This window comes from Neopsephotus bourkii, unplaced genomic scaffold (assembly GCF_033783945.1).
Source record: "Neopsephotus bourkii isolate Nb327-2 ecotype Australia unplaced genomic scaffold, CSIRO-AGI_Nbou_v1 NB_1493, whole genome shotgun sequence".
In the NCBI taxonomy this organism is placed as follows: domain Eukaryota; kingdom Metazoa; phylum Chordata; class Aves; order Psittaciformes; family Psittacidae; genus Neopsephotus; species Neopsephotus bourkii.
The window spans coordinates 5,638,133-5,651,518 of record NW_026901969.1 but is presented as its reverse complement, the minus strand read 5'-3'; the positions used below and the strand labels follow the sequence as shown (position 1 = coordinate 5,651,518).

General features: G+C 36.0%; 1 protein-coding gene across 9 annotated transcripts in view; it reads left to right on the top strand.

Moving 5' to 3' along the window:
• NAV3 (neuron navigator 3) overlaps positions 1-13,386 on the top strand; it is a 547,859-nt gene that overhangs the window by 388,046 nt on the left and 146,427 nt on the right. For all 9 annotated transcript variants that reach the window (XM_061369391.1, XM_061369392.1, XM_061369388.1 and 6 more), the window contains one exon: positions 1,517-1,694. In XM_061369391.1, coding sequence (XP_061225375.1) covers positions 1,517-1,694 — 178 coding nt within the window. The remainder of the gene's footprint in view (positions 1-1,516; positions 1,695-13,386) is intronic.

Below are 13,386 nucleotides of genomic sequence, written 5' to 3'. Positions count from 1 at the left end.
ATAACATACAGAAAATATTTTAGCATCAGAGCATATGGATAGTTGCATGATTTTGTTGAGGTTTTTTAAAGGTAATTTTACATATAAGTTTTCTGTGTTCCTTGATAATGATCTTCCTTGAAACCACCGTGTTTCATTGGTTGCCTTGAAAGCTTTCTGAGTCAGTTATTCTGTGTATTCCTGGTGGTCCCATGGGGAATCAAAGATCCTGTGGAATCTTCATAGGAAGGTACGAAAGTATGGATATCTAGAACAAATTTCCATTTTGCAAAGTATATTCCTGTGTCCAGGGTTATGTTGGCTTTTGAACAACTGGTTGAGAGCTGAAGGACTCCACTGTTTGCTGGCATGTTAATGTATGTGCTAACATTTAACCTAATCCTATTGAAGGAAAATTAATATTGTTAAATATTAATATTTAACGGTCATTTTTTATAAATTCTGCTTTCAAAATTACCTAAGAAAGCTGTGTAGCACATACAGCCCAGTATTCAGACTTGCAGGGAAAGCAGAAAATTGCAGCGTTGCATGTTAGGTTACAAGGCTATAGGTCTAATGAAAAACTTTCACAAGGAGTTCAGTGCCAAAGAAAATTAATAATGAGGTTATGAACAAGCCTAAGCGCTGCGGATAATTTCATTAAAGTCTCCTGAGGCTTCTTTTTTTTGACACAGAGATCCTTTATGAACAAAGGATAACATTATTCTTTTGAACCCTTCATCTCATCCTGGCAAAGACTAAGAAAGGAACAGCAGACATGAGGATACCACTGTGGCTCCCCAGAATTTCACATGAGTAGCTCTTTTAGACTCATGTGACAGCTGTAGTTTTGAAGTCTTCATTAATCAGTAATAGTCATGTAAAAGAGAAAGCTAGAAAATCATGTAGTTCAAAAGTTCAAAGATGTATTCATCTACTGTCATTTTTTTTTTTTATTTAGTGTTATCCATTAATCTCCTTCTTTCCTGTTCCTAGCAAATTTATGTGAAGGGGTATGTGCTCACTCAGAAGACTATTACCATCTCCTCCTTCTGATTTTTTTCTAGTCATTGTTCCCACTGTGCACAGAATGTGCCCCAAAATCAAAAAGAGGCATTTACAGCTGTGAGGTAGAAGAGGTGTGTACCTAAGGCCAGAAAGAATTTGGATTTTTCTAAATGTTTCTCTGCTTACTAAGAATACTTTTACTGTGTTGAGGCAGAAGTATTATTTTCAGATTATGTATGTTATTCTATGACTGTGTACATGTGACTCATCATGAAAACATTATAGGGATTTGTGTTTGTTGCAACAATGACCCATAAATAAGAATGATTACCATAAAATATCAGTGCTACCTAACATGACCCTGATATGAGAGATAAATGAAAAGACATAAGGAATAAACATGGGTAGCTATAGGTATGTACAGAAATGTTTTGTATAAAACTCATACAAAACTGAAGTCTAAAACCACAGTATTTTCACTTCTTATTCTCTCTCTTCTTCTTTCTTTTTTTTTTTTTTTTTTAAACAGAAATAAGGAATGGAAATTTGAAAGCCATTTTAGGGCTGTTTTTCAGTTTGTCTCGGTACAAACAGCAACAACATCATCAGCAACAGTACTACCAGTCTCTGGTGGAGCTACAACAGCAAGTCCCTTCTCCTCCAGCTGAAATTAGCCAGTCCAAAACACACCAAGATATGCAGTCGAGGTAAGCGAAAAGGTTAATTTTCTCAGGTGTAAAACCCTTTTATTTTTCTGTTAAAAAGAAGACAGAGTTTTGTGAAAAAAATATAGCCACTTTAAGACTTAAAAGCCTGGCGGTTTTTTTTAAACTATTTTTTTAAATTAATATAGGCAAACAGTATCTTAAGTGTGATTTTGGTATTAAGCTTGTGTTTCTTGGGAGTTAAGGTACGATGAGAGCAGAGAACACTCCCAATAAAAGTTAGTCCCAATTTAATTAATTTTAAGGCATTCTTTCAATTTAATAATGATTCTACTGTCTTTTGCACAGTAAGAGAAAATTAGCCCACCATGGGGCTAGTATACTGGTTATTTTCATGTTTTTTCACATACCCAGTCCCAAATCTGAACAGGCAATTTCAAATGATTAGCAAAATACATGGGGAAAAGGCATAAGTAATACTTTAATTTGTTATAAACTGTTTTCATCCCCACACATTCTAGGTTTGAGTGCCAAATTCTGTTTGAGTGCTTTTTGAAAGGGAAAAGAAATGGCCTCAGTCTAGTTGTTTCTTTTAAGTAGTCAGTTTATTATTTAGTTTTAGGAAAGGAAAGCACTCAGCAGAATCCTTAATTGATGAATTACATTTCTTTCAGACTGAGGCTGAAAACATATTTTGAAAAGGTATTTGCTTATAAGCCATGACAAAAGCATCACTTTAAACAATGTATCTCTTTAAATAGAAACCAACTTATAATTTGCGAGGAAGTCAGAAAAAGGCATCCGCATGCAGTGCTATATAAAGTGTAATTCTTCATGAAGAGTTCTAGATATTGCTCTGTTGGGTTTATTTCTTGTTTGATTTATTATTTCCTTGTTTGAAATTTTTTGCATTCTTACTGAACAATTGTATGTCTAGAATGTGATAAATCAAGGACTTAGGATGAATTAAGAGTATTGGGCTACTAGAATGAAATTTTGGTTCTTGAATCCATATCTTAATTACACTTTCATGTTTATAATAGATATACTTCTTTGGTTGAGAAGATGTCACACTCCAGCCTAATAGAAATTTATGTCTTTAAACTAGGAATGTTATAGAACTATGTTTACAGGAAAATGTTGCTGATAACATTTTAGTTACCTCATTTGATATAAAAATGATGCTAAAATTATGTTTGCCTTGGGCATTACAATGTGAAATGCATTTTCTTTCTCGGATACTGAAATATAATGTCTTTGAATGTTTTCTCTGTGAAGTTTACTATTAACATGCAATTTAGGGGACTATGGTGGGACCCTAGAAGAATCTGACCATACAGAGCATTTTCTGAAGTTGAATTTTATGCTTTCTGAAGGATACTTGTACTGGATAAGAAGCAATAACATCCTGTTATTCAGAAATTATTTATTTTTCCTATGAATGTAGGTCTACAAGTGTTTACTACTTTTATCAGTGGAACTAAGAACTTAGCCAGATTCAAGTAAATACTTTTGTTTAATGGATTTTGCTTATAATTTTGTAAAAGACCTGGATTTTTTCCTGCTTTTCTAACTTACACATGGTGAATATTTAATAAAAAAATACCATGTTCCTTTTTACATCACCACTATTGCAAGGAATACTGTTTGTCAAAAAAAGCTTGGAGCATAGCAGTTGTTTGCCATTTGGAAGATGGCAATTGCACACTAGTCCTTTGTCTGCTCAGGAATGGTAGGCAAAGAAGGGATGAAATTTTTATAAACGTTTCTTTTCATTATAATTCTCCAAGATCTCATGGTCTTTCAGTGCCTTTTTCTGCTCTTTTACTTCGCTGTGTTTATATATACCTAATTAGAAGGCAAGGTAATCATTCCAGTTTCAGAACCCCACCATTCATGCCTTCATAAAGTGATATCTAAGGCTGGTTTAACAAAATTTCTGCTTCCATCAGTGTGCTTTAGACCTACTTCGATGGCAGGAGTTTAAAATAATTTAAGTCTTTGATTAAATTTATATTCATATCTGTGTTTTGGCTGCAAAATTTTTCTACTTAAAAAAATATTACACTGAAATTTCTACCATCTTTCTGGTATATGTAAACTGAAAGCAAGAATTTCCTGTTTGTTTTCAAACATACATATATAGAAGGTTGACGTTTGTCACCATAAATGTCTGTCTTATACCTAAGGGTACTTTATTTGATTTGAAGACAAATCACCTGAGAACACCTGAGAAATAAATCTGTCCTTTTGAGGCACTGTATACATTTAAGTGCATTTGATATGCATGTATTTGTATGTGTGCAGAGATGTAAGCAAAACCAAAACATATACACTGACAAAAGGTGGATTCTTGCTACAGACTTTGTACTTTAAAAGAATGTTCAGTAAGCAATCACATTTTGTGTTGTACTTTAAGACTCTGAGACTATGTTAATACTTGCAGTTACTTTAGGTTAGATTACTCTGTCAGAAAAGTTATCTTCTTTGTTGCTTCCAGCAAAGGTATAGGAAACATATTACTTAATTTCTGCTCAATTTCCTAGGGGGTTATGATGTCCTCAGTAATCATCAATGTCTGTGAGCATTACTAGGTAATGATCACTACTAACTGCTTTATCTACTCTGGTATCAACCTCAGTGAGAGTGCTTGGGCTCTTTGCCAACAAAAGCTGTAATAGGCACAAGTAGTATTAGGACCCTACAGCTTTCATAGCCAGGTTGTTTTGATATAGTAAACAAAGAAAAGCCCCAGGTTATAATCAGAAAATTATGAGACTGACAAGATTAGGTTTGTGCAGACATGGGGAATTCAGGAGACTAATTCAGGAGTATAGCTGTCCTTGTATGACTAGGTAATTGGTATCTCCTACAGGAGACAACACAGATGAGGGATGTAATTAAACTGATTTGTGGATGTCGTGGTTTAAGATGAACTCAGGACAATGGAGGAGCCTCTTTCTCCTTAGTGTAAAGTTTGTATAGGAAGATAATGAATTTTCTGCAGCAGGCTCTTAACAAAGTTATCTAAATTTGGTCAGTGTGGTAATGCTTTAACATTCCTAATTCCATTTAATCTGTCCATAACTAAACTCAAGAGTTGTAAAAATGGTGCACACAGAAGGGGAGCAAGATTATTTTATGTGAAAGAGTAGCACTGGTCTATGAATCCTAGGGCCAACAACAACATTTCAAATTAAATGTGAAAGAATAAAGGAAACTGATTGATGGTAAGTGAAATTTTGTTGCAAAGAATATTCTTTATTTATGAATAATTATAATTTCATACCACTAAGTATAAAAGCTCTAAAAATTATTTAGGTAATTAGTGGAAAAATCTGTGATAGATAATGAATGGTAACCTAAGGGAGACAATGGGTTTAGATGTGATTTCTTTTTACCCTAAAATTTCTTATATTCTTGTATGACTAACTATGGAAATTGAATTCTTCAAAATCTGAGGTAGGCACTTCATTCTTTCCTTATGACTTTGTTGTAGCTTTGAGATTAAGTTAAAAAAATACAGTGCTGGTGGCCTTATTTATATGTCAGTACAGATAGATGACAACAATAGTTACATTATATTTTTATGCTTTGTTTTTCTAGTGGATTCCATTATCACAGCAATACATCCAAACTTTCTACAGTGATGATCTTTCAACCACCCAGATACTAATAGAAAACACATGTGGATGAAAGAAGTTCTGTCTCATTTATGGATTAGGCAGTAACTGGTTTCAGTAAGCTGTCAGCAAAATTCCCCAAGATGGACAAACTATTTTATCACGTACAGGAATGATGAGCACAGCTTGAGGTCCAGATGGATTTTGTTAAATCTGTTGTATTAAAAGAGCACCCTGGTTTTCCTAGGCATATAAACAAAGTTAGGTAGCTGATTTCCACTGGCAGTTGCATATATAACTACTGCAAGGAACTAGGTTTCAAGTTGCCTCCTGCTCAGAAGTACTAGGGAGAAAATGAAGTATATTGGACACACAGCTTGTGCTGGGTGAAATACAGTAATGCGAATGTAGTGGTTATGATTACGAATCTCAATAGATCCATGCTGAAATACTGACAATGTCTATGCCAGTCTTCATTACACCACTCTGAATTTAGAAGGTGGTCTTTGTTTCAGTGTTCTGGAGATTTAAAATGTAACCTAAACAGTCTACACCAAGTGCATTGCACTGACATAGTCTAAAAAATGGAATGTGCCTATAACCATGTGTCTTCCTTGGTTAATGGAAGGAAAGCAATGAACCAAGTCTATTCACTATCTTTAGCTCTTGCCATTCCTAGCCACTTGGTTTTAGTGAAGTGAAACAGGTAGGTAGCTCCTGCTTTTACCAGTACAGAATCATTACCTGATGACTGCAAAGAAAGGAAAAGATTTAAAGATTTATTTCTTCTTTGTATTCCCTTTTTTCTAGGTAGAGTCTAAGCAGGCAAACGGCTACTAGTCTAATCTGATGTACTTTTATGCATCTAGGAGATAATGCAGAATAAATTGCTTGATGTGACTGCACCATGATCTGCAGCAGCTGACCTTCAGATGGACCTTATGGATTTAATTGTACTTTAACTGTCCTGTCTTTCCATCTTGAAAATCAGCTTTTGCCCCATTTTGTTCTACTCCTCAAAAACAGTCATAACAGGCTTCAGGATTCCCAAAGAAAGGAACTTTAGGAAGGAAGATTCCATTTTCCTGAAATCCAAGTAACTAAAGTAAATAATACCTCTGTTTCCCAATTTAATCAGTTAACTGTGTACCTAAGCAAATATATGATATTTAATAATGATGAATTGCATAAATTAGAGAGGAGACTTGTTCCTGTGATAAGCACTATATAGACCATCAGGAAAAGTGGCTCTTCTTCCACATGCCATTTGTTTACCTTACAGAGCTGTGAAATTAATTTACGCATTTGATAAAACTGTCATTACATGCTGAGAATTACTGTAATTTCAGGAGTTTTCTAGGCCACAGCTATGATATATGGACAGAATATGTTAAAAAGTACACCTTCATAGTCTCATATAAATTAATATTACTGCCGTAATGCAATATTTTTTTCTTAAAATTCCTTTTAATAGCTGTATTTTGAAATAGCTTGCAAAAATTCATCCGCACTATAGGTTTTATAATGTGTACTTCTGTTTCCTTTGGCAGATTCAGAAATTCTCATACACAAACGAGTTACTTTTTGATGATGGCAAATGCCTAACCTTTCTAATAACCTTCACACAAAAAAGCACCACAATGCAATAGCAAGAATGTATTTGCCACATACTCCTTCCCTGTAGCCCGTCCTCTCTAAGATAAGAAGATATCTAACAATATTTCTTAAGCTTAAAGTTAGGGGGGGAAAAGGGAGGTTTTGAAACAGATTCTGTTTCTAAAACAAATGGTCTTCTCTATAGCTATAATATAGAACCTACTAGATAGAACATATAAAAATGTAAATTATAAAGCATTTTCTAGCCTTTCAATAGCTTCTAAATCTATCCTAAAGAAGATTCTGCCCCGCCTGGACACGTTCCTGTGTAACCTTATCTAGGTGTTCCTGCTCCGGCAGGGGGATTGGACTAGATGATCTTTTGAGGTCCCTTCCAATCTCTAACCTACTGTGATACTGTGATACTGTGATTCTTTCAAACTTATCATTTCTTCATTAGCTATTTGACTACCAACCTCTCAGAAACTGCTTGTGTCTTTTACTTTCTTACATAATTCTGTGGGATGGATCCTGAAAAACTAGGTCTTTATGGTTGGTACCTGCCCTTGTGTGTTATTTACTCTGTTCTACATTTCTTCCTCTCTGCAAAGTACCTGATATTTGACTGAAAAATTTCTTTAGGGTCCTGTGACATGTAGGTACACTGATTTCTCGTGTTTATAAATAACCTCTGCCATCTGCTTGAGAATGGTATTTTTTTCTCTGCCTCTTGTTTTGTTTGCATTTCAAAATGTGGTTTCCATCTTTTCTCCTGGTCTGTTCTTACAATTTCCAAAAGAGCATTTTAATTTATTTTACTGATGATTCTCATCCTGTGCATTTCAGATATCATTGTCTGGCACTTGTCTCCCTTGCCACTGATTACTTTTAATATTTCAGTTCTGATGTACTTTAGCCATAATTTTCCCTGTTGCTAATCTAGATAATGTAGAATTTAATGGGAAGTGTTCCATTCATCCTTGTAGCATTTGAATCCAACTTTTCCTATATTTCCTTTTGAGGGAATAGAGGCTTCATAATGTAGTTATTTTCCCTTCAAACATTCTTTGTTGCTCTATCTTCACTCTCCATAGAGATTCATCAATTCTTCTATTGTCTGGGTTTGTGTATATGGTCAGTCTTTTCCTTGCATTCTTGCTTTTATTTAAGTTAGATTTATATTTGTACTGCTACTTTCTTTGCTATTGTCAGCCTTTCTGTCAACTTTTATCTCTTAGTATTTTTACAGACTTTGCAATAAATGTGATATTCTACATATTGTCATTTTGGAGATGTCAGTTAATGAAAAAATATTATATGTTGCAACTGCTATTGAGAAGATAACTCTCTCTTCTGTCTTCATCTACCAAATAAAAATCCCAACGTCAAATCCATACACTTCGAAAGTGCTGTTTTTGACAATCATTGCACATGGAAAATGGATTAAAATAGAAGTTGAAAAATTGCCACACTTAAAAGAGATAAATTAGCAGTTTAGGAAAATCACTTATAAATATATATATATTTGTGTTTTGGTCTGCTTTTTTGAAAGTCCTTATGGAAGCATAGCTGAAATGTTGGTAGAATGTTCTGTAATTTCTTTATATTACATAACTTTTACTATTTTAGAGTCAATGGGGAGACCAAACAAAATGCTGACAAATGTACTTCAATACCTTTGATAAAACCAGGCTTAAATATGTGACGGTTGTTTGACTGGTCTGTGGGAAGCACAGCCATACTTTAGGATGTGTTAATGAATGTCCATTTTCTGGAAAACCGTGAAAAGGTTCAAGGGACGGTGAATGTAGGTTTGAAGAATTGACAGCCTCAGGCTTTCTGGCACCCCCTTTTTCATTCCTTCTAGGAGAAAACTTTGTTACAGTCTTATTCTGTCAAACTGAGAAACGGAATAGTGGCATATATTACTGTGCAGGTCACCTGATACAATTTTGTTCTAGTGCAAGATCACAAATAGTATGGAGATAAAGTCATAATAGGGTATGATTGCTCCCTAAGAGTGTAGCCCTGGTTCTGGCAGCACACAGTTACCCACTTGGCCAATTTGTCAGAAAAAAAGCGGGTTTTTAAGATTGCATTATTTTAGGTGAGCTACAGGTTAAGCACAGTAGCTAGGTAGCACATTTATTATTGAGATGCTCTTCATTTCTTTAATGTTGTGATTCATACATTCTTTCTTTATTTCCACAAAATACCTGTACTACAAACACTGGGACCAGGGTAGGTATGGTCACTATGGCAGATGATTAGTTTTTATTACAAGTCACCGTGTTCTGCAAGAACATGAATGTTAATGCAAGACTAGCATTATCTGCATTTTGGTTTATGGGCTGTGAACAACAGGCTAACATTAAAAACACAATTTTTCTAGTACCTCCAAGCCTGAATCAGTTTGAGACAGACTTCTTGTATATGATGCTAAAGTTCAAAAAGCAGAAAGGAGAAATGTCCACCTAATATAGAACAGATGACATGGTGTGAGCTAGAGCTGCCTGAGCCATTGGCAGTTCCTCTTATTTCTGTGTTAGATATATATATATATACATAAAATAATACATTTATAAAATACAAAATATAGATATGACACATACACATGTAGCATTTATGTATAAATAACATTTTTAATATATGTAGATCAATAGAAACATATACATGGATATAAGTATGTATTAATTCATCAAGATTGGGCTAAAAAGGCAAAAGAAATGCTTGAAAAAAATTGTTTATGGGAAAATTCAAATTTTTTTGGTTTCCTCCTTAGTAATCTTTGGCTGTCCACTTGAGGAAGCAGGCAGGGACCTTCTACCTGCCCAGATTGGGATGCTGAGTAGCCTGGAAACTTACTGGCATTTCTCCAGGCACACCTGGATTTGAACTTGAAAATATTACCTCTTGTGGTTTTTGCCAGGCTGATGTATGCAACCAGGGAGCTTGTTTAGAAAACAAAAAGAAAAAACATCTGTACAGGGCAATCAAGACCTTCTGGGGAAATTTTTACATTGAAAATGCATTCTTTTGAAACTTGTATTGTTTTGTTTTTTATCAGGGAACCATTCTTCTAATAGTAAAATCTCAAATCATTCTGGAGTGCAGTTCCCTAGTGATATAAATATAACTTTATAAGATCAATAGCATATTAAAATGCAAATATGCCAGTAAGGTAGAAAGACTTTGATTACATACTACAAACCTCTTTGCCTTTTGTCTAGTTTTAACAGATTGCATAGCTGGCATTTTAGAAGCACCATGTGGCTCTCAACATTATAGGAAAATGGCAGTCTGATGTAACATGATGCTTTTGATCTTTTGAAAGACTGTTAATAAAGAGTTGATGATATTCAGGGTGACACTGCATGGGTTACTTTTTGAAGAAGGAGGTTAAAATAGTTTCAGCTTGATTCCTGCCCTTTATTGAGGTTTATAGGAGCTTCATCCTCCAGCTTTACATGGTATACACACTTTCAAGGAGCTGCTTTTTTTCTGGTGTTTGCATAGCAGCAAGGCAGACTTTGTGAGAATTTAGTACAGTGTGGAGCAGTCACCTGCATTCCCTCTTCATCTTCTTTGCTTTTATTTGCCCATTTCAGTTGTGTATTGCAATTCACTTTTAGTGGGAGGGCATATAAGAACTTTTAGTGTTGTACTTTACATTGACTTCCTAGGTTCCCCTACACCTTTTAGGACCATTTCTTAACCCTTTTATCCTGATTGCCACTACATGCCCTGCATCAGTTCACCATCTAGGTGGAATGTGGTGCATAGCTCCCCAATGCAACTGGCTGTAAATAGGGCAGAGTCCTGGTTCCCGTGAGCAGCATGGCTGTAGGATAGCTGTAGTGTTCCCCATCAGCACCTCAGAGTCCCTACAGTCTCTAACATCATCGTACCTGCTTTCTCAGTACTACCCCAGCTATTGCTGTGCTTAACTGCCTTTCTGAGCAGTCTTAGGATATTTATTCAATTTTCTCACAGCATTTAACTAAGGGACCAGCAGCCACAATTACCCACTATCACTGTTTCATATCTGCTGTGTTGACTAGTGTTTTCCTGATTTGCAAGAGAAAATATAGGGGCTTGATTCCAACGTGGAAGCTAGTTTACAGAGTTCAGATGATTTCTAAGGATTTGGCATCATATGCGTGTATGCCATCTTACCTATTTTGAATAGGATTTGCTTAACCAGGAGCATCTGCCTTCTCTTCCCCTATGCATTAGGTGGAAGAGGAGACCTAAGCATGATGCTTGGCCTAGGTCCAGTGTTGCAGTTGCCTTCAGCTATACAATGCTGGATTGTAGCTTGGGAGATGCAGGGCTTCCTGCACACTGTGCAGTTAGGGTTGGTCTCTTCTGTAGTCTGCATGTTCTCTTCCTGCCAGTGCCCTGCGGCTGGGCTCTGCAGGCGACTGCTGTGGCTCCTCTGAGGAGTGCAAGCTGTGACCACGTCGGGGGAGACACATGGAAAGGGTCTTTGGGGGAGACTTTCAAAAGCAGAGGCTTTCAAAATCCCCTTTTCTGTCCCTCTGACAAGTAGATCCTTCCTTGTCCTAGATGCTGTAGTGTTAAACTTGTACTGTCTGGTTTGTTAATGTGCATTTGCTGTTTAATGGCAGGCACATATTTATTATACCTGTGTGTGGATTTGTAAGCATAAAAAAATCACTGACTTAAGCAAAACAGGTTTATTTTCCTAACTAACAGGTCTCTCCCAGAGACAATTATCTGGTTGAAGAGGGCAGCAGGTAAATATTTGTTTATACATTTGGAAGAGTGGATAGACTGAAGTCTAGTCTTGCAACTGTGTTGCAGTTCACATTTGTTAATAGTGGGGCCAGCAGCTGGGAAACAGGAACCCGTACAAAGCTTTAATGGGCCCAGCACAGCCAGTGTTAATTAGAAGGAAAACCCAAAGTCATTAGGAACTTGACGCACCTGGTTTATGAGCTGTTGAAGTTCTCTTCTTTCATTTGTCACAGTACTTTGGAAAATAAATTTACTCAGTCACAGTGTAAAGGATGCTTTACTGAGGTTGACACATCCATCATTCTAGCCTGTCTGGAAAGTCTGAAAGCAGTCTGTAGGCTGACATTTCATGAATTTGCTAGTGGATGGAATCCTAGTCATAGAAGGAAAAGATTCTAGCAGGCATTTCCAGATAGGTGCTTCATGTATTTATTGCTATTAAAAAGAAAAAAGAAAGGTACAGTCTGTGGACTAGCTTACCAACAATTTAGCAACGTCACTCAGATTAAATTATTTGATCTATCCAATTACTTTGGAATTGTGTTGTTTGAGGTAGAAAAGCTACAAGATGCTATGACAATGCATCCTATTCACTCTATTTTTCCAGATCACTGTCTGTGTCTGTGCTGATTGTACTGTGTATCATTTTACCTTTTACAACATAAACACACTAAGGTTTTATTTTACATGCCGCTTTTCTCACAGCCTTCTTAGTTTAGTCAATGCAGATAACCATCTAACCATTTCTAGACTCCTTCATTTTAAATTTGTTTAAAAAACGCAAGTGGAAGATCTCAGTAAAAGAAGGGCTATTACACCAGGCACAAATATAGCAATTTCAGCAAAATAAGCTATGTCACATTTGTATCATAAGTCCAGATGTTATTAGAAAGATAGCTGTAAGTGAAATATAATTTAATATATTAATATTTAATTTCATATACTACTGATGACTAGATAGATAAAATATATAAACTGTAATTATTATGATACTTTCATAATTTACTATAATTCCCACAGACATTATGGTTGTATAAAAAAAGCACCTTGTCAGCATTTTTGTGAAGATATATGTCACAGAATTGAATGCTGCTTTTATATATTGGATTATTCTTTCTTGCCCCCTGAAGACTGAAGTATTCTATATTTGCCATGTGCACTTGTGCCATTTGTAATTGCCAGGCACAGAGGTAATGTTGAACCCTTTATTAGGTAAATTTGGTAAAGTAACAATAATCACACCTCCCATCAAGTGGGATTGTCCCTTGGTTTGTGCCTTCCCCTTGCCCCTCTGCAGGACTGCTGTGCCAGCATGGGAAGACCTTTCTGCCCCTTAAGGGGCTCCCCCCATCTGCTCTATACTCCAGCTATCTGCTTCAGTAGACAAGCAGAAATTGCTTAACACTCCTCTGGTAGACAATACCACCAGGTGTTTCTTATAAGTGCTTTCAGTATATAAAGTCAGGACTAGAGCACTGTGGTTTCAGTTGCTACTTAGAATTGCTGGAAGATGCAGAAGTGTAAGAGACAAAAGCAATCTGTGACTATCAAGGGTCCTGCTTACTCAGTTCTCCATCACTTCCTTAATAATGCAAGGAATTTGATGCTGTGATTGCACCTGCTTTAACCACCTGTCTATATCCTAAGGCTATGTGGATCCCAAAGGATGCACCTGTTTATGTAGCTGAAATTGCTTGGCAGGAGGCCTTACCTTGGCCGTACATTTGACATATCCCCTATGCAAATGTCTAAAA